The 22,278-nt window shown below is 50.2% G+C and overlaps 2 protein-coding genes across 3 annotated transcripts in view; both read left to right on the forward strand.

The window, feature by feature from the left end:
* LOC138759204 (rab GDP dissociation inhibitor alpha-like) overlaps positions 1 to 12,096 on the forward strand; it is a 57,298-nt gene extending 45,202 nt beyond the window's left edge. The window contains exons 7-12 of the mRNA XM_069929267.1: positions 919 to 1,050; positions 2,251 to 2,350; positions 3,979 to 4,150; positions 6,769 to 6,913; positions 7,310 to 7,364; positions 11,658 to 12,096. Of these exons, the coding sequence (XP_069785368.1) occupies positions 919 to 1,050; positions 2,251 to 2,350; positions 3,979 to 4,150; positions 6,769 to 6,913; positions 7,310 to 7,364; positions 11,658 to 11,831 (778 nt within the window). The 3' untranslated portion in view covers positions 11,832 to 12,096. The remainder of the gene's footprint in view (positions 1 to 918; positions 1,051 to 2,250; positions 2,351 to 3,978; positions 4,151 to 6,768; positions 6,914 to 7,309; positions 7,365 to 11,657) is intronic.
* Positions 12,097 to 17,487: 5,391 nt separating this feature from the next.
* Positions 17,488 to 22,278, forward strand: part of fam50a (family with sequence similarity 50 member A) — a 30,051-nt gene continuing 25,260 nt past the window's right edge. The window contains exons 1-3 of one of the 2 annotated variants that reach the window (XM_069923008.1): positions 17,488 to 17,738; positions 20,573 to 20,657; positions 21,293 to 21,392. In XM_069923008.1, coding sequence (XP_069779109.1) covers positions 17,628 to 17,738; positions 20,573 to 20,657; positions 21,293 to 21,392 — 296 coding nt within the window. In that variant the 5' untranslated portion in view covers positions 17,488 to 17,627. The remainder of the gene's footprint in view (positions 17,739 to 20,572; positions 20,658 to 21,292; positions 21,393 to 22,278) is intronic. The other variant, XM_069923010.1, reaches the window with a different exon arrangement.

The following is a 22,278-nucleotide window of genomic DNA, read 5'->3' on the forward strand; positions in this document are numbered from 1 at the left end:
ATCTTCATCCTTCTCTGGTGAGCTGCTTTTATATCCTTGCTGGGCCTCCAGCTGGTGTGTCTCCCGTTGTTGGGCTTCCTGCTGCAGGCCGACCCGCTGCTGGGTCTCCTGCTGCGTCGTCCCCCTAGCAGTCGCCCCGTTGGCGCTCATCCTCTTCTTGCCCTTCGTTCTCTTTCTCACCATTCTTTTCTTCTTTACTTCCCCCAGCCGAAAGCCCCAATACTGTGCGTCTCTCAGCTGGCCACTCCTCAGCTGAGTCCCCCTCTCGTTGGCGATGACCTTTTCTTTTACTTGCACACTGCGCATGCACAACTCTTCGCGCATGTGGAGTTACGCACCTCTTCTTGGCTCTGAGAGCCATTTTTGAAGTCTGCCGGTAGGGAGGACACCACTCCTCTGGGGACTAACCAACACCGGAGATCGGCCGCACCTCTCCACGGTGGCTCTCTACTCCGATGTGCAGGTAAGGCCTTCTTCTTTCTTCTCCAGTGATTTTCCTTCTTCCCTTTTCTTTGTTTTTTTTTCCCTTTTGGGTGCCATCTTCTGTCTCTTCTCTGTAACTTTATCTTTCTCTTCCTGTATTTTATGTTTATTGAACTCTGTTTTTTCACACTCTTTTTTCTTTTCTCTGGAGAGGGCTGTTTCCACCCGACCAACCACTACTCCATCATGTGACTCCCTTCCAACCTTATTATAAGTTGAGGAGCACCTGTACCTGTCCACATTGAGCCTGCATTCACCATTTCAGCTGTTGGCTCATTCCAAGCTCCTCTTTCACCCTTAACCCCGACCACTAGTTTCTATCTCACCTCAACTCTGTGGAAAAACCTTACTTGCCTATGGGAGGGAGCCCTGACAGGAACTGGTGCATTGGAAGAAGATCTATCAGCTGACAGGACTGTCCCTGTGTCTCTGCAGTTATCTGGACCTACCTTGCATGGAAACCATCAACCGCATCAAGTTGTACAGTGAGTCCCTGGCCCGATATGGCAATAGCCCCTACTTGTACCCTCTCTATGGCTTGGGGGAGCTCCCACAAGGATTCTGCAGGTAAGGGTGTGGTGGAGGCTGAGAACCTCCTCTATCTCCTGCATGGGGTGAGCTTCACAAGAGGCACTGCAGAATACTGGTTGAGGGTCTTTGCCAACTAGCTCAAAACAGTCCCTAGTCTCCCATACAGAGCAGATGGCTTGGGGCTGCATGGTCTGCTGATGCCAGCCTCTGATTGTGGCAAAATATTCTGTGACTGTCTGGACGGAGAGCTGGTAGGGAAGGGAGCTGCGCTGGGCGTCAGGGCAGGTATAGAGGACACTGAAACATAAGAAATAGGAGCAGGAGTCGGCCATCCAGCCCATCAAGCCTGCTCTGCTGTTCAATGTGGTTGTGGCTGATCTGATGATCATCTTCACCGACCTGCCTTTTCCCCACATCCCTTAATTCCCCTTACGATGTAAAAATCTATTAAGCCTTGTCTTAAATATAGTTACTAAGGTCGCCTCCACTGCTTCAATGGGCAGTGAATTCCACAGATTTCCCACCCCCTGGGAAAAGCAGTTCCTCCTCATCTCTGTCCTAAATCCATTACCTTGGATCTTGAGGCTCTGTCCCCTAGTTTTGGTCTCCCCCCACCACTGGAAACAACTTTCATAATTTTATACCTTTATATAATAGAGACTCTTCACACCATCACTGGGGTTGCGGGAACAAGGGAGAGGAACATGGACTGAGTACAACAGCAGTGGGAGGAGCAGTGAGTCACGACACATGGATTGGGAACTCGACAATGGGAAGGGGGGGACGCAGGACATGTTTGACTGTGATCTGGACATTGGCTGGAATAGAACAGGGATGTTCAGAAGGGAGCAGGCATCGGGGAGAGATATGCTAGGGGGGTGCTGAGGTGAATTGTCCTGAAGGTTGGTTGTCGAGGATGTAACATGGCAATATAAGAAATGATTGGGATTTGATTCTCCCATCCTTCTTCCCCCTATCTTTCTCTCTCCCTCTCTCCTCACCCCTTTCTCCATTCCTCCCCTCTCTCTGCTCCTTCCTCCTCCCCATTCTCCCTCTGCTCTGACCCCCACTCCACCCCTCCCTCCCTGTTCTCCCTCCAATTCTCCTCCTAACCCCCCACTCTACACCCCTTCCTGTTGTCCCTCCCCTCCTACCCCACTACTCCCTGACCTCCCCATTCTCTCTCTGTTCCTCCCCTACCCTCCCTCTGCTCACACCTCCCCACCCCCATCCCAGGCTGAGTGCGATTTACGGAGGAATCTACATGTTGAACAGGCCAGTGGACGAGCTGTTGATGAAGAACAACCAGGTGGTGGGCATCCGGTCGGAGGGTGAGGTAACGGCTCCTCTTACGGACAGTCCCGAACCACAACGCGGTGTGGGGCTGATCTGGAGGGGGAGGGTTCCCCAAGAGGTCCATGCCTGAGGTCTCCCTGGGCTGCTGGGGAGGCCAGCGGGCTTCTGAAACCTGCATGGCAGGAAGTGATGGACGGGAGGGTCACGTTCAGGTTCAAACGCGCTGCCCCCATCCCCCCCCCAAACTCCCTGCAGACCTCCCCCGACACAGGGTGGGATGATTATTGTGGCCTGCCCTTTGATCCAACCTGACTCCTGTCCCCTGACCCAGCCTGACTGTGTCTTGGTGCCAGCCAGGGTCTTGTGGGATCTTGAGCCGAAACAGAACATAGAAACCTACAGCCTTCGGCCCACAGTGTTGTGCTGACCCAATAACCTCCTCTGACAACTGCTTAGAATTTCCCTTCTGCTGCATGTCTCTATTTAATGGTCTCTTCAGACTCTATTGTCCCTGCCGGCAGTGCATTCCATACACCCACATCTCTCTGAGTGAAGAATTTTCCTTCCACATCCCCCCGTACGTACTTCCAAACACCTATGCCCCCTTGTGTTAGACATTTCAGCCTTGGGGAGAAGGCCTCTGGCCGTTCACACGATCAATGTCTCTCATCATCTTCTCCACCTCTATCAGGTCACCCCCCCCCCCAACCTCCATCGCTTCAAGGAGAAAAGACCAAGTTCACTCATCCTATCCTTGTCAGGCATTCTCTTTGATCCTTGCAAATCTCTTCTCCGCCTACACTATAGCACCCACATCCTTCCCGTAACAAGGTGGCCAGATCTGAACACAATGTTCCAATTGGGGGTCTGACTATGGTCTTGTCCAGCTGCAATGTTATCTCACAGCTCTTGAACTCAATCCCATGGTTAATGAAGACCAACACACCATACGCCTTCTGAACAACGCTATCAACCTGTGCAGCAGCTTTGCGTGGCTTGTGGACATGGACCCCAACATCTCTCAGTTCATCAATGATGCTCAGGGCCCTCCCATAAACACTGGATTCTGTCTACAAAGTTGACTGACCAAAATCAACTACTTCACACGTTTCTGGGTTAAACTCCATCTGCCACTTCTCAGCCCACTTCTGCATTCTATCAGTGTCCCTCTGTAACCTCTGCCAACCCTCCAAACTACCTACAGCACCACCACTTAACCCGGGGCAGGTGGGTGGTAGGGGGAGCGGGATAGGTGGGTGCAAGGGGTTTACTGAAAGAGGACCCCCGAGGGGCACCTTTGTCACACAGACAGTGCTGGGGTTGTGGGTTCCACTGGCCAGATGGAAGTGGTAACCTTGGGCGACATTTAAACTGAGATATGATTGGAAAGGGCTTGAGAGATCAAATAGATGGGCCGAAGGGACTGGTTCCCTGCTGCAGTATTCTATGAAAGAATGCTAAAAGCAGGGAAATGGAACTGGCTGGGCTGACTGGATAAGATGGACCGAATGGCCTGCTTCCCTGTTGTGCTACTTCGTGGAAATGGGCTATGCTCAGGGAAATGGAACTAGTTGGGCTGACATGGATAAGATAGGCGGATGGGCCTGTACCCCTTCAATGGGTCCCCATGAAGGTCTGGTGCCTCACTTCACCCTCCCTGTCCCACAGGTCGCCAACTGCAAGCAGCTGATCTGTGACCCCAGCTATGTGCCCAACCTCGTGAAGAAGGTAGGGCAGGTCATCCGGCTCATCTGCATCCTCAGTCACCCCATTCCCAACACCAACAATGCCAATTCCTGCCAGATCATCATTCCGCAGAACCAGGTCAACAGGAAATCCGGTAGGCTGTGACTGGGTGCGACTCCCAGGACCCCTTCCTTCCATGCTGGAGGTGGGGGCTGGTGGGGGAGGGTGGAGAGTGAGGGTTGGGTCCTTGCTGGGAGAGTGAGGGTTGGGTCCTTGCTGGGAGAGTGAGGGTTGGGTCCTTGCTGGGAGAGTGAGGGTTGGGTCCTTGCTGGGAGAGTGAGGGTTGGGTCCTTGCTGGGATTGTCCATGGCATTGGGTGACACCCCAGCCAGAGATGTTTAAACGGAGGTGGGGGGGGAAGAGGAGGGACTGGAAACGGAGGGGCGGGAGCAGAGGAGCTGGAAACGGTGGGACTGGAAATGGAGGGGCGGGAGTGGAGGGACTGGAAATGGAGAAGATGGGAGCAGAGGGACGGGAGCGTGAGCGGAGGGGCTGGATATGGAGGGGTGGGAGTGGAGAGGCTGGAAACAGGGAGCAGAGTGGCGGGTGCAGAAGGGCTGGAAAAGGAGGGGCAGGAGCGGAGGGGCTGGATATGGAGGGGTGGGAGTGGAGATGCTGGAAACGGAGCAGAGGGCTGGGTGCAGAAGGGCTGGAAACGGAGGGGCTGGATGTGGAGGGGCGGGAGCGAAAGGGATGGAAACTGGTGGAGCAGAAGGGCTGGAAACGGGGGGGGGGGGGCAAAGGGGGGGCGGAAGGGTTGGAACCGGAGGGGGGTGGGAGGAGGAGAAGGGGAAGGAGGAGGAGAGGGGGGACGAGTTGGGAGCAGGCGGCGGATGGGTTCTGGGATGAGGGGATTCCCGTGATGATTGAGGGGTGGGTTGATGTGGGGTGGAGTTCAGAAGACGCAGGATCGAGGGTCTTGGGGGTGAGGGGATGTTTCCTCTCATGTTGGTGTCCAGGGAGCGAAGGGGTACCCTCTGGTGAATGCAGAGAGGGAGAACGACTGTGAGGACCTGGTCCCAAGACTCGGTTTGTCCAAGATGGGACATGCATGTGTTAGGGTAGAGCACTGAGGAGTGTGGTAGAACAGAGGGATCTGGGAATATACAAGATTCACAACTATTTTTATGGTCATGTCATAAAACTGATATTACATGGAATTTCCTTTAGTGTCCCAAAAGGCAGACAGATTCGCCATCAGCAGAAATTACGCAGTGCCCCTTACAACCAGAGAAAGCCAAGCAAAAGAGAATCTCCCTGCCCACTCCCCCAACACCCCAAGTCATGGGAACCCTCTGTGAACCTGCGGTGTGAAGAAGTCGGCCCAGGAATTTTAAACAGGTCTACAGCCCTACCTCATAGGAAATGTTCCTTGATCACACTCTCCCAAAAGGTCAAGCAGAGGAAACCTCGTGATGTCAGTATTTGTGTACTGTATCATGTAGGTGATTAAAAAGTGAAAAGATATCTACCTCCTGAAACAGCGGCTGCTTTGGCCTGTCTTGACGGCAGCACAATGTGGGATGAATGGTCATCCTTGTTAACCATAATCCCTCACACAGCTGGATTTCGCAGAGTAGTTCCAGCCGCGTGAGGGACTATGGGAAACAAAGTCGGCCATTCATCCAGCATTGTACCCTATCGCGACATGCTGAAGCGGCTTAAAGTGCTGGGGGTGGGGTAGGGTAGGCGGGTGAGTGAACCTGATGGGGTGGGAGGGAGCAGGGCGGTGGGATCAGTGTGGGGGCTGGTGACGGGCTGTCAGTGGGGGTAATGGGGTGGTGGGATTAGTGTGGGGTGGGCCGTCGGGGGGGCATAGTGGGATGGTGGGATCAGTGTGGGGACTGTCAGAAGATTCTCCAGGCAGCCAGCCATCGGTTCCCACACCGATCCCACCTCCCCAATCCCAATGAACGAACGATGAAATGGATACAGTGAATTCCTGACTTGTGTCCATTTCGAGATTCGACTGGTCAGTCACAATGGAACTGGGACATATGTCGGCAAGTATCTGTATAGCAAAGGTACTAGGCCTGAAACGTTGGTTCTGTATCTTTATCTTTGCTACATAAAGTACGCTGACCTGCTGGTTTCTCCAGCATCGTGTTTTTACTTCATAAATCAAAGTATTGAGTACAGGAGCTGGGATGTTATGGTAAAGTTGTATAAGACGTTGGTGAGGCCAAATTTGGAGCATTGTGTGCAGTTTTGGTCACTGTACTACAGGACAGGTATTTGTAAGAGTGAGTGCAGAGATTTACAAATAAAGTTAAAGGTTCCATTACTAATTGGAGAATGAGGGGGGGTTTGATAGAAGAACAGACAATTATTGATGGTTATGTATGGTGTAAATGCAAGCAGGCTTTTCCCACTGAGGATGGGTGAGACAAGAACGAGAGGGCATGGGTGAAAGGTGAGATGTTTAGGGGAAACTTCTTCACATGGAGTGTGGAGATGGTTTGGAATGATCAGCCAGCAGAAGGTGAATCTAGCTCAATTCCGACATTCAAGAGAAATTTGGACAGGTACATGAGTGAGAGGGGTATGGTCTGGGAGCAGATCATTGGGACTAGAATGAAGAATTGTTTGGCATGACTAAATGGGCCTGTTTCTGTGCTTTAGCGTTCCATGGAGTTTGAGGTTAAATCCTCAGTGTGGAGGGTGTGGAAGGTTCAGCTCTCTCTCTCTCTCTCTCTCTCTCCCTCCCTCCAGATATTTATGTCTGCTTGATGTCCTGCGCACACAACGTCGCAGCCCAAGGGAAGTACATCGCCATTGTCAGCACCACAGTGGAAACAGCTCAACCTGAGCAGGAGATTGAACCTGCCCTTGAGCTCCTCACACCCATCGACCAGAAGTGAGGTCTAGGGATGGGAGAGGGGAGCAGTGGTTGGGGGGGGGGGGGGGTGGGGGGAAGCATGGGGTAGAGCAGAATGTCCTTGCCCACTGCTGAGGATCAAGGCTCCTTGCTCAGGGGCGTGGGAAGTAACCAGACTCACCTGCAGGTGGGGCAGAGGGACCCAGGAGGTCTTGGAGGCTGGGGTCGAATCCTGGAGCAGGGAGGTGGGGGCACTACCCTCTGTGAAATGGGAGAAGGGGTTTCTCAGATCTGGGGCACTGCAGACACAGGCTGGTCAGGCCTTGAACAACGTGGCGGCCCATCGACATAGAATGATACTGCCCAGGAATAGGCCCTTCTGCCCACCACCTCTGGCTGACTTCTGACTTTTCACTTTCCCCACCCCCTGCCCAGGTTTGTCATCATCAGTGACCTGTATGAACCCCTGGATGATGGATCCGAGAGTCAGGTGAGACCCCATGCCTGGAGGTAGGGGTGGTCTATCTCTAGTCTGCATCCTTCTCGCCCTCCGCACCCCGCCCCCCCGTCTCACCTTCTAACTGTAACCCATGTCCTTGATTGTATCACGGTTTGACTCTGGGGTAAAGATTCCGTCTGTCTTTGATCATTTTATAAATCTCTCCAAGTTATGAAATGCTCTAGTGAACTCAACCCAGGTTTGTCCAACTTTTTGCCAGAGCTGGTTCCCTCTAATGCAGGCAATGTCCCGGTCAACCTCTTCTGTCCCCTGTCCAAAACCTCTACGTCCTTCCTATCATGGGGCAACCAGAATTGCACAGAGGATTCCAAGTTTAGTCTCTCCAAAGTTTTAAATCATTGCAGCATAACCTCCACATTCTTCAACTCAATGCCCCACCCTTGCAGGCAAGCACACCAAACACCTTCTTTACCCCCCCCCCCCCCCCCTCCCCCAGTTACTTGTGCGGCCACTTCCAAGGAGAGATGGTCCTGGACAGCCAGATTCCACTGCGCATCAAAGAGCCAGGCCATTAACACCTGGCAAGTTCCCTGGAAATTTGACCTCCCACATGCAACACATCACTTGTGTTCAGATTAAACACCAGCTGTCATTTCTCTGCCCATATCTGTAACTATCTTGTACCCTTCGATAGCCCTCACTACTGTTCACAACTCCACTGCAAACTTGCTAACCCACTAACTACTTTTTTTCCCCCTCCCAAGTCATCCAAGTCATTTATACATATCACAAACAACACCAATCCATGTGGAGCATGGCTAGTCACAGGCCTGCAGCTCTCAGAACACTCTCCCACCATAACCTTTTATATACCAGATGATCAACTCCCCTGGGATCCCATGCATCTGGACCTTCTGCTCCATCCATGAGGGACCTTGTCAAAACACCTTACTGACAACGTCCAGATCTTTACATCTCTCAATCAAATCAGCAAGGATGTCTCAGTGTCCACACACACCAACACATCTGTAGCCTCCTGCATTGCCAAATTAAGGCCACCTGCAAATTGGAGGAACAATGCCTTCTATTCAGTCTGGGCACTCTCCAATCCAACGGCATTAACAGAAATTTTGATCGATTTCGTTAAACCCCCCACCGAATCTCTCTGTCTCCCGCCCGTTCCTTTCATTCATAGAGCTACATTTTTGCCACATCACCTGAGCATTTACTCTTCTACCCTTCCACTGTATTCACCCATGAGTCACACGTCATTACTTCATGACTCCTGAACTCAATACCCCCCGACTAATGAAGAAGCCCAGCGTCCCATAGGCCTTCTTAACTATCTGTCCTGCGTAAACTTGTACCTCTCACTTTGTTCGTTTTAGATTGGTCACAGTGTTCGAGCTACCGAAAGAAAATAGACACCCACACCAAGAGCAGTTCAGTGTATACGAATGTTTATTACAAATTCAAAAGTTGATTTCAAAGTACAATATCCTAGCTCTTCCCAATTATACTTATCAACACCTGGACTGGTCCCAACTGCCGAAGCGAGGCAATGACTGCACACTTGTCGGGGCGCTGGTAGCAGCTTCTCCACCTCCCTCGACCGGGACGTTAGCTGAACTCTAGAAGTTCTTCTTGCTGAGAGATGTTGACACCTCTTGGAGAGTCTCAAACTTCAGCAGTGGGACCATGGCTTATATTACCCAAAAACTGCTTACCCAAGCACCTATTCCCAGCACAGCAAGAAAGATAAGCGAGCAAGCTAGCATGCTAGGCTTCTATCAAATAACGTAATTTTCAGCTTATCACTTTGAATACAATGGTGTATTTTGCATCAAGGCTAGGCCTCTGACAGTCTGTGACCAAAACAAGCTGGAAGATTAAATGTTCTTGGTACATAGATGTCCTTTCGTCAGATAACTGATTCTCTGGCCCCTCGGTGGAATTAAGCTTCTGTCTGCTGATTCTAAAAAACAAGCAGGTTCTCAGCCTTGCAGAAGCAAAGGCTGCAAAAGTAAAAAACTCAGTTTAAATCTTCCATTACACTATCGTATCAACCTGCGCAGCAACCTTGAGGAATGTATAGATTTGGACCCCAAGGTCCCTCTGTTCCTCCACCCTGTTAAGTAACCGACCATTAACCTTGTACTCGGCTTTCTGGTTTGTACTTCCAAAATGCATCACCTCACTCTGATCTGGACTGAACTCCATCTGCCATTTCTCCGCCCAACTCTGCATCCTATCCATATCCTGTTGTAACCTACGACAACCTTCAGCTCCATCCACAACTCCTCCAAACTTTGTGTCATCCATAAACTTACTGACCCATTCCTCTCCTCCTTCATCCAGTTCATTTACAAAAATCGCAAAGAGCAGGGGTCCCAGAACAGATCCCTGCGGCACTCCATTCGTCACTGACCTGTGAGCTCCTCCCCCATCCTTTCCTCCATCCTCTCCGCCCCCTCACCTTTTTATTCTGGCACCTGTCTGCTTTTGCTTGTACCTTGACGAAGGGGTCAGGCCTGAAACGTTGGTTTCCCCTTTAATTCCTATTTGACCTGTTGAGCTTCTCCAGCACTTTTGTGTATCGCACCATAACTCCAGCAGGATTTTCCTGTTCAACTTCAATCAACTCTCAAACGTGCCCCGTGTGAACAGTTGTAGGCCCAGCACTGACCCCTGCGGCACCCTGCTCATCACTGACAACCAACCAGGAAAATATTCCTGTACCCCAACTCTCTGCTTTCTGTTGATTCACCAATCCTCTAACCATGCTAATACATCACCCCAACTCTATCTTGTTATGTCTTTTATGTGATACAGATTGAACGTCTATTATCCGGAAACTCCCGTGGTCTGGCACGTTTTGAATCTGCCACCATTAGTTTCATTTCCTTACAGACAGTGCAGGGCTTGAACCCCAGACCCGATCACTGGTGCTGTTCAGGTTGAATCTGTCACCGTTAGTACAAATGCCTTATAGACAGCGTGGGGATCGAACCCCAGTTCCGATCGCTGGTGCTGTTCAGGTTGAATCTGCCGCCATTAGTACCAATTCCTTACAGACAGCACAGGGCTTGAACCCCAGTCCCAATTACTGGTGCTGTAAAGGTTGAATCTGCCACTGTTAGAACAAACCCCTTGCAAAGTAGGACTTGAACCCTGGCCCCAATTGCTGGCGCTGTTCAGGTTGAATCTGCCGCCGTTAGTACCAACTCCTTACAGACAGCACAGGGCTTGAACCCCAGTCCCAATCACTGGTGCTGTAAAGGTTGAATCTGCCACTGTTAGAACAAACCCCTTACAGACAGCGTGAGACTTGAACCCCAGTCCCGATCACTGGCGCTATTCAGGTTGAATCTGCCGCTGTTAGTACAAACCCCTTACAGACAGCGTGGGACTTTAACCCTGGTCCTGATCACTGCGACTGCAGATTATTTCCTGTTTTAAGCTACATTCTACCTTTCATATGTTTACATTGAGGATTCCCTTAGGGTTCAATTTCAGTTTTCGGCATTTTCTGTGGTCTGGCAATAGCCAGGTCTCAATGACATGGATCCAAGTAAAGAACATTGGCTTTTCCAAATGTGCATAATGCCTGAACATATGTGTTGTTCCCAAGTTCCCCTCCCACTGATGTGAGGTTCACTGGTCTGATAATTTCCTGCATTATCCCCCCCATTTCCCTTCTTGCACTAAAGTGCCACATTGCCCACTCTCCTGTCCTTCTGGGACCTCAACTGCTGCTCAAGGGGGTCCAAGGATCTTTGCCAAGGCCCCAGCAGTCTCTTCACTCGCCTCTTTCAGTATCCTGCGACCTGTTCCATCGGTCCACCCTTATCGCCTTCAACCTTCCTCTTGAAACCCAGCACCTCCCCTTCCTCATCAAAATGCCCCCTCACCCCACCCTGCACATGAGGATTCTCCACATTGTGCTGCCTCTCATGGCCCTCCACACCTTTCTTACTCGATGTCGATGTACACTACAAATCCAATGAACACCTTTTGATGGTCTGGACCCCACCCCCTGCCATTCTTCAGTCTCTATACTGACGCCTTCCTGTTCTTTACTCACACCTGAGGAAGGGCTCAGTCCCGAAATGTCGGTGATCTATCTTTACCTCCTGTGTACACTGCAAGATCGGCCGAGTTCCTCCAGTGTTTACTGTGTGTGTTTTAGTGCACTTCCTCTGCCTCCAGTCCCTCTTTCCCTCCTTTCTCTCCTCAGTTTTAAATGCCTTGGGATTCTCCTCACTCATGGGTCCTCTTTTGGCTGCTGGACGGATTCTATATCACCTCTCCATTTTCTGGCAGATCTTCATCTCGCAGTCATACGACGCCACCACTCACTTCGAAACAACCTGCAATGACATCAAGGACATCTACAGGCGCATGACGGGCACCGACCTCGACGGTGAGATCATGAAGCGCAAGCAGAACGACGTCTTTGGAGAGGACGAGCTGCAGCAGCAACAGACCTGTACCTGAGCAAGGCCCCAGTCCCACACTCTCCCCCGTCTCTGGGTAACCGGGGTGGGGGAGGGGGGTGGGGAGAGAGAGTGCGAGGCCCCTCCATCCCCTTGATGGAGCTCGTGGCTTGAAGCGCCAGCCCCAACCACCCCCCAATCCCTGGCACCCCCTCCCTTGTGTAATTCAGCAGGTTCAGCTGCAAGCTCCCCCCACTCCTTGCTCCCCCTCACACATCTGAGGGACACCCAATACTTCAATAAAGAAGCAATGCCCATCTTCCACACCCACATGTCTCGCCTGGTTTGTGTGTTGGGGGGGTGGGGTGGAGGGTTGGGAATCTGCTCAATTGGGGGAGTACAGAGGCATTGCTTCCACAGAGATCCAGCTGAAAGCAGCAGTCTCGGCCCCTGACCCTGACCTCCCTGCCTCTGCCACTTGCCCTGGTGCAGGCAGCAGGCCCAGGGAAATACCAGGGCCAACACCCTTCCCTTGTGTCTCACCCCTCTTTTCCCCACCCCCCACTAAGACCCTTCTCCCCCCTCCTCAGTCCCATCCCTCTCCCCTCCCTGAGACCCACATCCTCCCCCTATCCCCTCTCTCCTCCCTTCTGTCCCACACCCACCCCCCCCCCCCCACCCAAGTTCCCCTCTTGCCTGAATCCCATCCCTTCCCCCCCTCACCCACACCCCTCTGCCTGGGTTCCACACCACCCTGAGACACTCCCAATCCCCCTTGTCCAGAAGACATAGGAGCAGAACTAGACCATTCAGCCACTGTCCGGCCTTCTCCCCATAACCTTTGATGCCCTGGCTAATGTGCCTTGGCTAATCAAGAACCTGTCTTCCAATCTCTGCCTTAAATCCACCCAATGACCCGGCCTCTACACCTGCCTATAGTAACAAATTCCACAGATTCACCGCCCTCTGGTTGAAGAAATGCTTTCACATCTCTGTTCAATCCTGAAGTTGTGCCCTTGTCCTCAACTTTCCCACCATAGGGAAACAACTTTTCTACATCTACTCTGTCCACGCCTTTCAATGTTTGAAATGTTTCAGAGACCCCCCCCCCAATTCCTCCAAATTCCAACGAGTACAGGCCAAGAGACGTCAAATGCTCCTCATATGATAACCCTTCCATTCCTGGAATCGTCCCAGTGAACTCTCTCCAAGGAGTCTTTCCCCCCCCCTCCTCTGTGCCCCCTTCCGTCCCTCACCCCCTCCCTGTATTCTAATTTTTTAAAAAAATTTAGACATACACAGTAACAGCCCACTTCAACCCACGAGTCTGTACTGCCCAATTTATACCCCATTAACCTACATCTCTGGTACGTTTTGAATGGTGGGAGGGAACTGGAGTCCCCGGGGAAAACCCACGCAGAGATGGGGAGAACGTACAAACTCCTTACAGATAGCGCAGGATTATATTTTTGAATCTGTTTGCCATCTTCCCAATGTTAATGAAATGTCTGATTTCCAAGTGACACTGATACATTTCCTTACTATCTATCACCAGAGCTAATTTAACAAATTTCAACTGAAAATCTGATAAACGTAGTTTAGAAGTTATGTTTTCAAAATTCCCCATCAAAAATAATTCAGGAATCAACGGAAAAACAACACCTGAAACCTGTTGCCAAAACTTGCTAACAGAAATCCAGAAAAATTTAACTTTTGAACAAGACCATGTAGACTGAATAGAAGTTCCGATATCTTCACCACATCTAAAACATTGATCTGATATGTTCGATTGCAATCTATTGAATTTCTGAGGCGTAATATATAACTGATGTAAAAAAATTAAACTGAAATAATCTATATCTTGCGTTAATTGTATTAGGCATAACCTCTTTACGTAAATGTTGCCAAATTTGTTGATCTATCAATATATTTAAATTTTGTTCCCATCTTTCTCTCGACAATTTAGGTGCTTTTTCTTGTAATTTCATATATGCTATTGAAATAAACTTTTTGATCATTCCATCAACAATCAACTGTTCTCAATCTATAGGGTCTTTTAATGCCATATCTGGTCATAATTTCTCTCTTAAATAAGCTCTCAATTGAAAATAACAAGAAAAGAGTATTATGTGGGATATCCTACTTACTTTTTAACTGATGAAGTGACATCAATCTACCACTCTCATAACAATACCCTATTTTAGAAATTCCTTTGGTATACCAGATTTTTTTTTTAAAGTTATATTTTGAAAAAATATGAGGATTAATTAATAACAAAAGACTTCCATCATTTTCTAACTTAACCTTGTTCCAAACATTAATCAATAATGTTTCAATAATGGAGCGTCCCATTTAGAAATAAAATTCCTCAGGTATTCTTTTCCAATCTTGTTTAACTCAATGTCTTCCTGTGACGGGTTAATATTTCCAAATAAAGGAGGCAAGGAATTATAAATAATTCCTTTGAATCCTCCAGACCAGAGAAGTCCTCCCTTAAAAATATATAATGCTTTCTTGCAAAGTGTTTCTGAGCATTTCCTAGAGCAATCCAATTCAATATATGTATTTTAGTAATTTAGATGTTTTTAAAGTTACTATTTTTAGTGGATGGGTAGAAGAGGTTGGGAGGGAGGGCTTAGTTAGGGTTTGTAGGTGTTTTCTTTATATAAATCAATTAATATGTATTTAATCAATAACTTTGTAATAATGTGATACAGTTTTAATTTGTTATCTATGTTGATCTTAAATAAAATATTCAAAATAAAAGACAACGCGGGATTCGAACCTCGGTCCTGATTGCTGGAGCTGTAAAGACGTGGCACTAACCATTATTCTATACACCCGTGTGTGTGCTACAAGGTACAGACTGCAGAATTATAATAAGAAGATCAGTGAGGGCAATGTGGGAGTACTGTCAGGGGGTCCATTCAGGAGCCTGACAGCTGTGTGAAAGCAACTGTCTTAATCCGATTCTCCCAATGGGAGAAGTAAGTATGTCAAGATTATTGTCATGGAACATGTAAGATTTAGATAAAATTGCCTTCTGCCTGCCGTAATGCAGACAAAGTTGCCATTAATGTTGCCCGGTGCTCATTGCAATAAAGAGAAGCAGAAGAGAGTCCCTTCAGAGACACCAAGTGCCTGTGGATTCGCATCCAGTGCACCCGCAACCACCCAAACTCCTGTTTGATCAATCCTGAGCTCCAGATCTGAACCTCTGACCCAATGAAGAAGCCTTCAGCTCCCGAGGCCCCTGGGGGGGGTGTCTTCTCTCTCTCAGCATCCTCTTGAATCCCATTGTCCGGGAGGTGGGTGTTGCCTGCCTTTTCCCAGGCAGTGGGAGATGGCCGTAGAGCCCATGATGGGGGTAGGAAGAAGGGGGGGGGGGTGGAATGTGGTTCGCAGGATGTTCTGAGCTGCATTTGCCACCTGCAGCCTCCAACTTCAAGCAGAGCAGTTCCAGTCCCACGCTATGATGCATCAGTAGGCCTTGCTCTCCACGGGGAACGTGGATTGCTGAGGTGACGGAAGTTTTGGGTGGGAGGGGGGCACATCCTGAACGTCCTCAGTCTTCAAAGTAAGCTGAGGCATCAGAACTTTCTGAACCATGCTCATCCTAGGTCAGATTGGAAATATTTATTACAAACAACTTGTCCTTATGGCCATTGATGTGGACGTAAGTGTTGACCCTTCTCCTTAAGTCAACGATCATCTCCATCATTAATGTTGAAGGAGAGGTGGTGATCTTGCAGCCAATTTAGTGTGGAGGAAACATGGAGGCTGAATTACTTGAGTAAAACACGAAAGTCTGGAGACACCATGTTTGAAGTAAAAACACAACGCTGAAGAAACTCAGCTGGTCAGAATGGTAACAGGCTCTTCTAGCCCATGAGTCCATACCATCCAATTACTCCCAATTAATCTGCAACCCCCACACATTTTGAATGGTGGGACCCCTGGGGGTCAGGACCCCGGTCCCGATCGCTAGCGCTGTAATAGCGCTGCCCTGACCTCTACGCTAACAAAGATTGCCAACGTTTCAGGCTCAAGCCCTTCGCCAAGGCAGGCGCCTGAATAAAACGGGAAGCCCTCCTGCTTCTAAATCCATGAGTCCCTAAACATCTTCGGTGACCTTCCCCTATCCCAAGTCTGACAGCCTCTTGCTATCGATTTTGTGCTCTGTCCGCATCAGCGGCCAACCATTTCAATTCCACGCCCCACTCTTCACAGCCTTCAGCACGGCCAAACCAAGACCACCCATGAATTGGTGGGGCAACACCTAATATTTCGTCTCCAACCGGATGACATCAACATAGACTTCTCCAATTTCTGCCAGCCCTCCCCATTCTCTCTCCCTTCCCCGTCCCTCTGTCTCCTTTCCTCCAGCTCTCCACCCCGTCCTCCCTCCCCAGCTTGCTGCTGTGCCCTCCCTTTCTCCACCTGTCCCCTCTTGCTTGTGCTTCCCTTCCCCCACCATTTTGTTTGGATACCGGCTGATATTTTCCTCATGATGAAGGGCTCAAGCTGAAACATCTTTATCTTTGCTTTATAAAGGACACAGTTTGACCTGCTGAGTTTCTCCAGTATTGTGATCTTACACCTTTCTCTAGTTCACTTGCACACTCTCTCTCTTTCAGAGCCAAAATCAATTTTCACCTTTCCTCTTATCCAGTGAACACCTTTTGTCTGTTGGTCTGGACTCCTCTCCTTTCCCATTCCTCTGTCTTTCTCTCCCCACTCTTTATTCAGACACCTGCCTACTTTTTGCTTTTACCTTGAAGAGAAGTTCAGCCCCGAAATGTCAGTGATATATCTTTACCTCCTATGGACGCTGCGAGACCGGCTGAGGGAAGGGAGGTAAGGGAGCTCCACACTGTGGGAAGTGTGCTGAGGGAGCTCCACACTGTGGGAAAGGCGGTGAGGGAGCTCCGTGCTGTGGGAAGGGTGGTGAGGGAGTGCCACACTGTGGGAAAGGCGGTGAGGGAGCTCCGTGCTGTGGGAAGGGTGGTGAGGGAGCTCCACTGTGGGAAGGGTGGTGAGGGAGCTCCACACTGTGGGAAGTGCGGTGAGGGAGCTCCGTGCTGTGGGAAGGGTGGTGAGGGAGCTCCACACTGTGGGAAGGGCGGTGAGGGAGTTCCGTGCTGTGGGAAGGGCGGTGAGGGAGCTCCACACTGTGGGAAGGGCGGTGAGGGAGTTCCGTGCTATGGGAAGGGTGTTGAGGGAGCTCCGTGCTGTGGGAAGGGTGGTGAGGGAATGCCACACTGTGGGAATGGCGGTGAGGGAGCTCCGTGCTGTGGGAAGGGTGGTGAGGGAGCTCCACACTGTGGGAAGGGCGGTGAGGGAGCTCCACACTGTGGGAAGGGCGGTGAGGAAGTTCCGTGCTGTGGGAAGGGTGGTGAGGGAGCTCCACACTGTGGGAAGGGCAGAGAGGGAGCTCCGTGCTGTGGAAAGGGTGGTGAGGGAGCTTCACACTGTGGGAGGGGTGGTGGAGTGATCTTCCCATCATGGGTGGGCTGCTGAGGGAGCGCCTCACACCCAGCAGTCTTTGCGTGGCTCGCCTCGCGGACACGACGCGGGACGGCGTTTGAAATGCTCGTGCGCGAAGGCGGTTGCCGTCCGCCGAGCCGCGCCGGCATCCGTCCCGGTGAATCAGTGCGCCTGCGCCGTGACGACTGGGGGACGCGGTACCAACCCCGCCCTTTTATAGCCGCCGGCCCTGAGGGTCCTGCGCGCTGTTTTGGTTGCCGGCACCGGCATTCAGCGCGCTTGCGCCGAGGGCTGTGGCGGGTGTTTTCCGTCAGCGGAGCGAGCGAGGGTTTCGGCGGCGGCGGCGGCAGCGCCGCCCAGGGCGAGCGGCATGGCGCAGTATAAGGGGGCGGCCAGCGAGGCCGGACGAGCCATGCAGCTGATGAAGAAGCGGGAGAAGCAACGCGAACAGTTGCAACAACTCAAGCAGAAGATTGCTGAGGTCAAGATGGCGGCTCTTAAAGGGGCCGCGTCCCCACCTTGAGGGGGAGTGAGAGTGGGGATAGGGAGGTGGTGGAGCAGAGAGAGGGGTGGAGGGGTTGGAAGGGGAGATGGGGTGGGAGAATGAAGGGGTGGAGGAATAGGGGATTGGAAGGAGAAGGGAGAGGGGTGGATGGAAGGGGTGGGGGAGAGGGGGAAGTTTTGGATAGAGGAGTAGGAGCAAATTGGGAGGGGGAGTGTTGCAGTATAGGAAAGAGAACAGGAAGAGGGGGTCAGTGAACACGAGATGGGGACACGAGCAGAGTGGATCACTGCAGGAGAGGAGAGGGAGGGAGATAGGAAGGGGAAAGGGTACAGGAGCAGGTGGAGCAAGTGGTCAGGTAATGGGAAATGGGGAGGTGAGGAAAGGGGGATCAATGGAAGTGGGATAAGGGAGTGTTAGTGCAGGGGGCATGAGTGTAGGGATAGACAATAGACAATAGGAGCTGGAGTAGGCCCTTCAGCCTATCGAGCCAGTACCGCCATTTTACAGATCATGGCTGATCACTACCATCAGTACCCCTTTCCAGCCTTATCCCCATAACTCCTTTGCCCACTAGAGTCTTATCTAACTCTCTTTTGAACATAATCAGTGAATCTGCCTCTACCACCCTCTGTGGCAGAGCATTCCACAGATTCGCCCTTCTCTGGGTAAAAAAATGTTTTCTCATCTCCGTCCTAAAGGGCCTACCCTGTATTCTTAAACTATGCCCTCTAGTCCTCGTCTCCCCCATCATTGGGAACAAGTAATCCGACTTCACCCTGTCTATCCCCCTGATAATTTTGTATACCTCAATCATGTCCCCCCTCATCCTTCTAAACTCCATCGGATACAAGTCCAGTTTTTCTAGCCTTTCAGCATATGTCAACCCCGTCATCCCTGGAACTAACCTTGTAAATCTGCGCTGCACACCCTCTATAGCTAGTATGTCCTTCCTCAAAATTGGAGACCAGAACTGGACGCAATACTCCAGTTGGGGTCTCACCAGGGCCCTGTACAACTGCAGAAGGGTGTCTCTGTTCCTATACTCCAATCCCCTCTTTATGAAAGCCACATGCCATTTGCCTTCTTCACAGCTTTCTGAACCTGCATGCTAGTCTTCAGTGACTGGTGAACAAGTACTCCCAGATCTATTTGCTCCTCCCCACTCCCTAGCTTGTCTCCATTTAAATAATACTCAGCTTTCCTATTGCTGTGAGTGGCAGTGGGACAAAGAGGTGGTGGGGGCATGGAAGGAAATTAGGTTGAGGAGTACAATGGGCAATAAGTGGGGAGGGAAGGAATGGGCAGTGAGGGAAGAGGAAATGCAGTGAGGTAGGGGAGGACGGGCAGAGTAGCAGTGGATGGAGTTTCTCCTAGAAATGGGAAAGGTGCAGGATCATTACAGATCAAAAATAGAGGATGTTATTAAAATGGGAAACTCACAACTGTAGCTGACAGGGTTAGTCAAAGCCAATGTGTAGGCAAAAGAAGGAAGCAAAAACTACTGGGAAGATGGAGGATCAGGAAGTCTTTTAAAATTTGCAGAAGGTAAAAAAGTAAGGAAGGAGAAGATGAAGTGTAAAGTAGGCTAGAAAATCAAATCAGAGAATACAAAAAGCTTCAACGGTATGAAGAGTCAGAGAGGCAAGATTAGATAGAGGAAAAAAAATGTGGAGAAATAATAACGGGAGACAAGGAGATGGCAGAGGTACTAAATGAGTATTTTACATCAGTGTTCACAGTGGAAGACACCAACAGTGTGACGGATGTCAAAGGGTATCAGGGAAGGGAAGTGAGTGCAGTTACTACTTCGAGGGAGAAGGAGAATGGTCTCCCAGACCAGATGGATGCACCCTCGGGTCCTGAAAGAGGCAGCGGTGGAGATTGTGGAGCTGTTGGTAATGATCCTCCAGGAATTGATGGATTTTGGCCTGGTCCCAGAGGACCAGAAAGTTGTAAATGTCACCCCATTGTTCAAGAAGGGAGGAAGGCAGAAGGGAGGAAGGCAGCAGGAAGGAAATTCTAGACCAGTTAGCCTGATATCAGTGGTTGGGAAGGTGTTGGAGTCGATGGTCGAGGGTGAGGTTACAGAGTACTTGGAGACTCATGACAGGACGGCCAAAGTCAGCACAGTTTCCTTCAGGGAAAGACTGGCTTCATAAACCTGTTGGAACACTTTGAGGAAGTGACAAGCCAGCTGGATATGGAAGATGCTGTGGATGTTGTGTGTTTGGGTTTTCAGAAGGCCTTTGACAAGGGGCCGTACATGAGGCTACTGAACAAGATAGGAGCGCATGGTGTAACAGGAAACATATTAGCAAGGGGAGAGTATTGGCTGATTGGCAGGAAGCAGAGAGTCGGAATACAAGAATCATATTCGAATTGTCTGGTGGTCGCTAGTGATGTTCCACAGGGGTTGGTGTTGTGGCCCTTCTTTTTATGTGATTTATTAATGATTTAGATTATGGAAGGAACGGCTTCGTGGCCAAGTCTGCAGACAATACGAAGGTAGGTGAAGGGGCAGGTTGTGTTGAGGAAACACGGAGGCTATAGAAGGACCGATCAGGACAACGGGCAGAGAAGTGGCAAATGAAATACAATGTTGGAAAGTGGACGGTTGTGCATTTTGGTAGATAAAATAAATGGGTGGACTGTTTTCTAAATGGGGAGAAAATTGAAAATCCCCAAATGTAAAGGGACCAGGGAGTCCTTGTGCAGGACGGCTTGAAGGTAAAGTTGCAGGTTGAGTTGGGAGGGGATCGGTCAACCAAGGTAAATTCATTGACTAATGGTGCTTTTGTCGGGTGTTTTAGGAGAACCTGGTGAAATCCAACATTGACAAGAAGTTCTCGACTCACTATGATGCAGTGGAGGCAGAACTCAAATCCAGCACAGTGGGTGAGGCTTGGGGAATGAGGGAGGGAGGGCTTCCAGTGTCAGAATTGTTATCACGGGACCATCCTGTCTCACACCCCTGGGGTCAAATGCAAAATGAAACCCACTCTCACCTGTCTCATCACACACTCCCTAGGGGAACACAGACAGAAACTCCCTCTACAATGATCTCATCACACATTCCCGGGGTCAGACAGAGTGAGCTCCCTCCGCACCATCCAGACATAGAATGAAGCTCTCTCCCCACCGTCCCATCACACATTCCCAGGGTCAGACACAGAGAAGCTCCCTTCACACTGTCCCATTACATACTCCTGGGGTCAGACAGAATGAAGTTCCCTCCACACTGTCCCATCAAACACTCATGGGGTCAGACACAGAGTGAAGCTCCCTCTGCACCGTCCCAACACACACTCCCGCGGTCAGATCCAGAACGAAGCTTCCTTTGCACCCTTCCATCACAGACTCCTGGGGTCAGACATGGAGTAAAGCTCCTTCCACACCATCCCATCATACAGTCCCGGGGATGGGTGAGGGACAGATCAGGGCTTTGCTCCCTGAACTATGGTGCTTGTCAGAGCCTCCCAACAGAGCTTGCTTTGCAGAATAGTGATGTTTTCGCTTGATTTTGTTGACAGGGTTGGTGACCCTGAATGACATGAAGGCAAAGCAAGAGGCTCTTGTGAAGGAGCGGGAGAAGCAGCTGGCGAAAAAGGAACAATCGAAGGAGTTGCTGCTGTGAGTGTTGGATGTGGAGTGATGGTCTCTGTGGCTGGATGAGGTGGCACTGATTTCTGGCAGGAAAGGTGGGTGGCGAGCTCAGTCCTCATCACACACAGCAGGGTAACAGGTCTTTCAGCCCACACTCATCATCTTCCCTATGGTTTTGTCCCTTCGACTCACTGGGAATATTGTTTTCAGATAGACCACAAGACATAGGAGCAGAAGTAGGCTATTCAGCCCATCGAATCTGACCCACCATTCAATCATGAGCTGATCCATTTTTCCACTCAGTCCCACTGCTCAGCCTTCTCTCCGTAACCTTTGATGCCCTGGCTAATCCATAACCTCTACCTTAAATACACCCAATGATCCATCCTTCACAACCGCCTGTGGCAATAAATTCCACAGATTCACTGCCTTCTGGCTGAAGAAGTTCGTCTGCATCTCTGTTCTAAGTGGGGCACTCTTCAATCCTGAAATTGTGCCCTCTTGTCCAAGACTTTCCCACCATGGGGAAACAACCTTTCTACATCTACTCTTTCCACGCCTTTCAACATGTTTTTTTTTTTTTTTTTTTTGAGAACAAAGAACATTTATTACAACAACAATGCAAAGTTGGGTGCTTCCCCTTACCCTGGGAATACACCCCTTTCAACATGTTTCAATGAGAATCCACCTCATTTTCTGTCAATTCCCACGAGTCCAGGCCAAGAGCCGTCAAACGCTTCTCTTATGATAACCCTTTTATTCCCAAAATTATCCTTGTGAATCTCCTCTGAACCCTCTCCAACGTCAGCACATCCTTTCTTAAATGAAGAGCCCAAAACTGCTCACAATGCACACCAAGCCTCAACAGCACATCCCTGCTCTTATATTCTATTCCTCTTGAAATGAACGCCAG

This window comes from Narcine bancroftii, chromosome 3 (assembly GCF_036971445.1).
Source record: "Narcine bancroftii isolate sNarBan1 chromosome 3, sNarBan1.hap1, whole genome shotgun sequence".
Lineage (NCBI taxonomy): Eukaryota > Metazoa > Chordata > Chondrichthyes > Torpediniformes > Narcinidae > Narcine > Narcine bancroftii.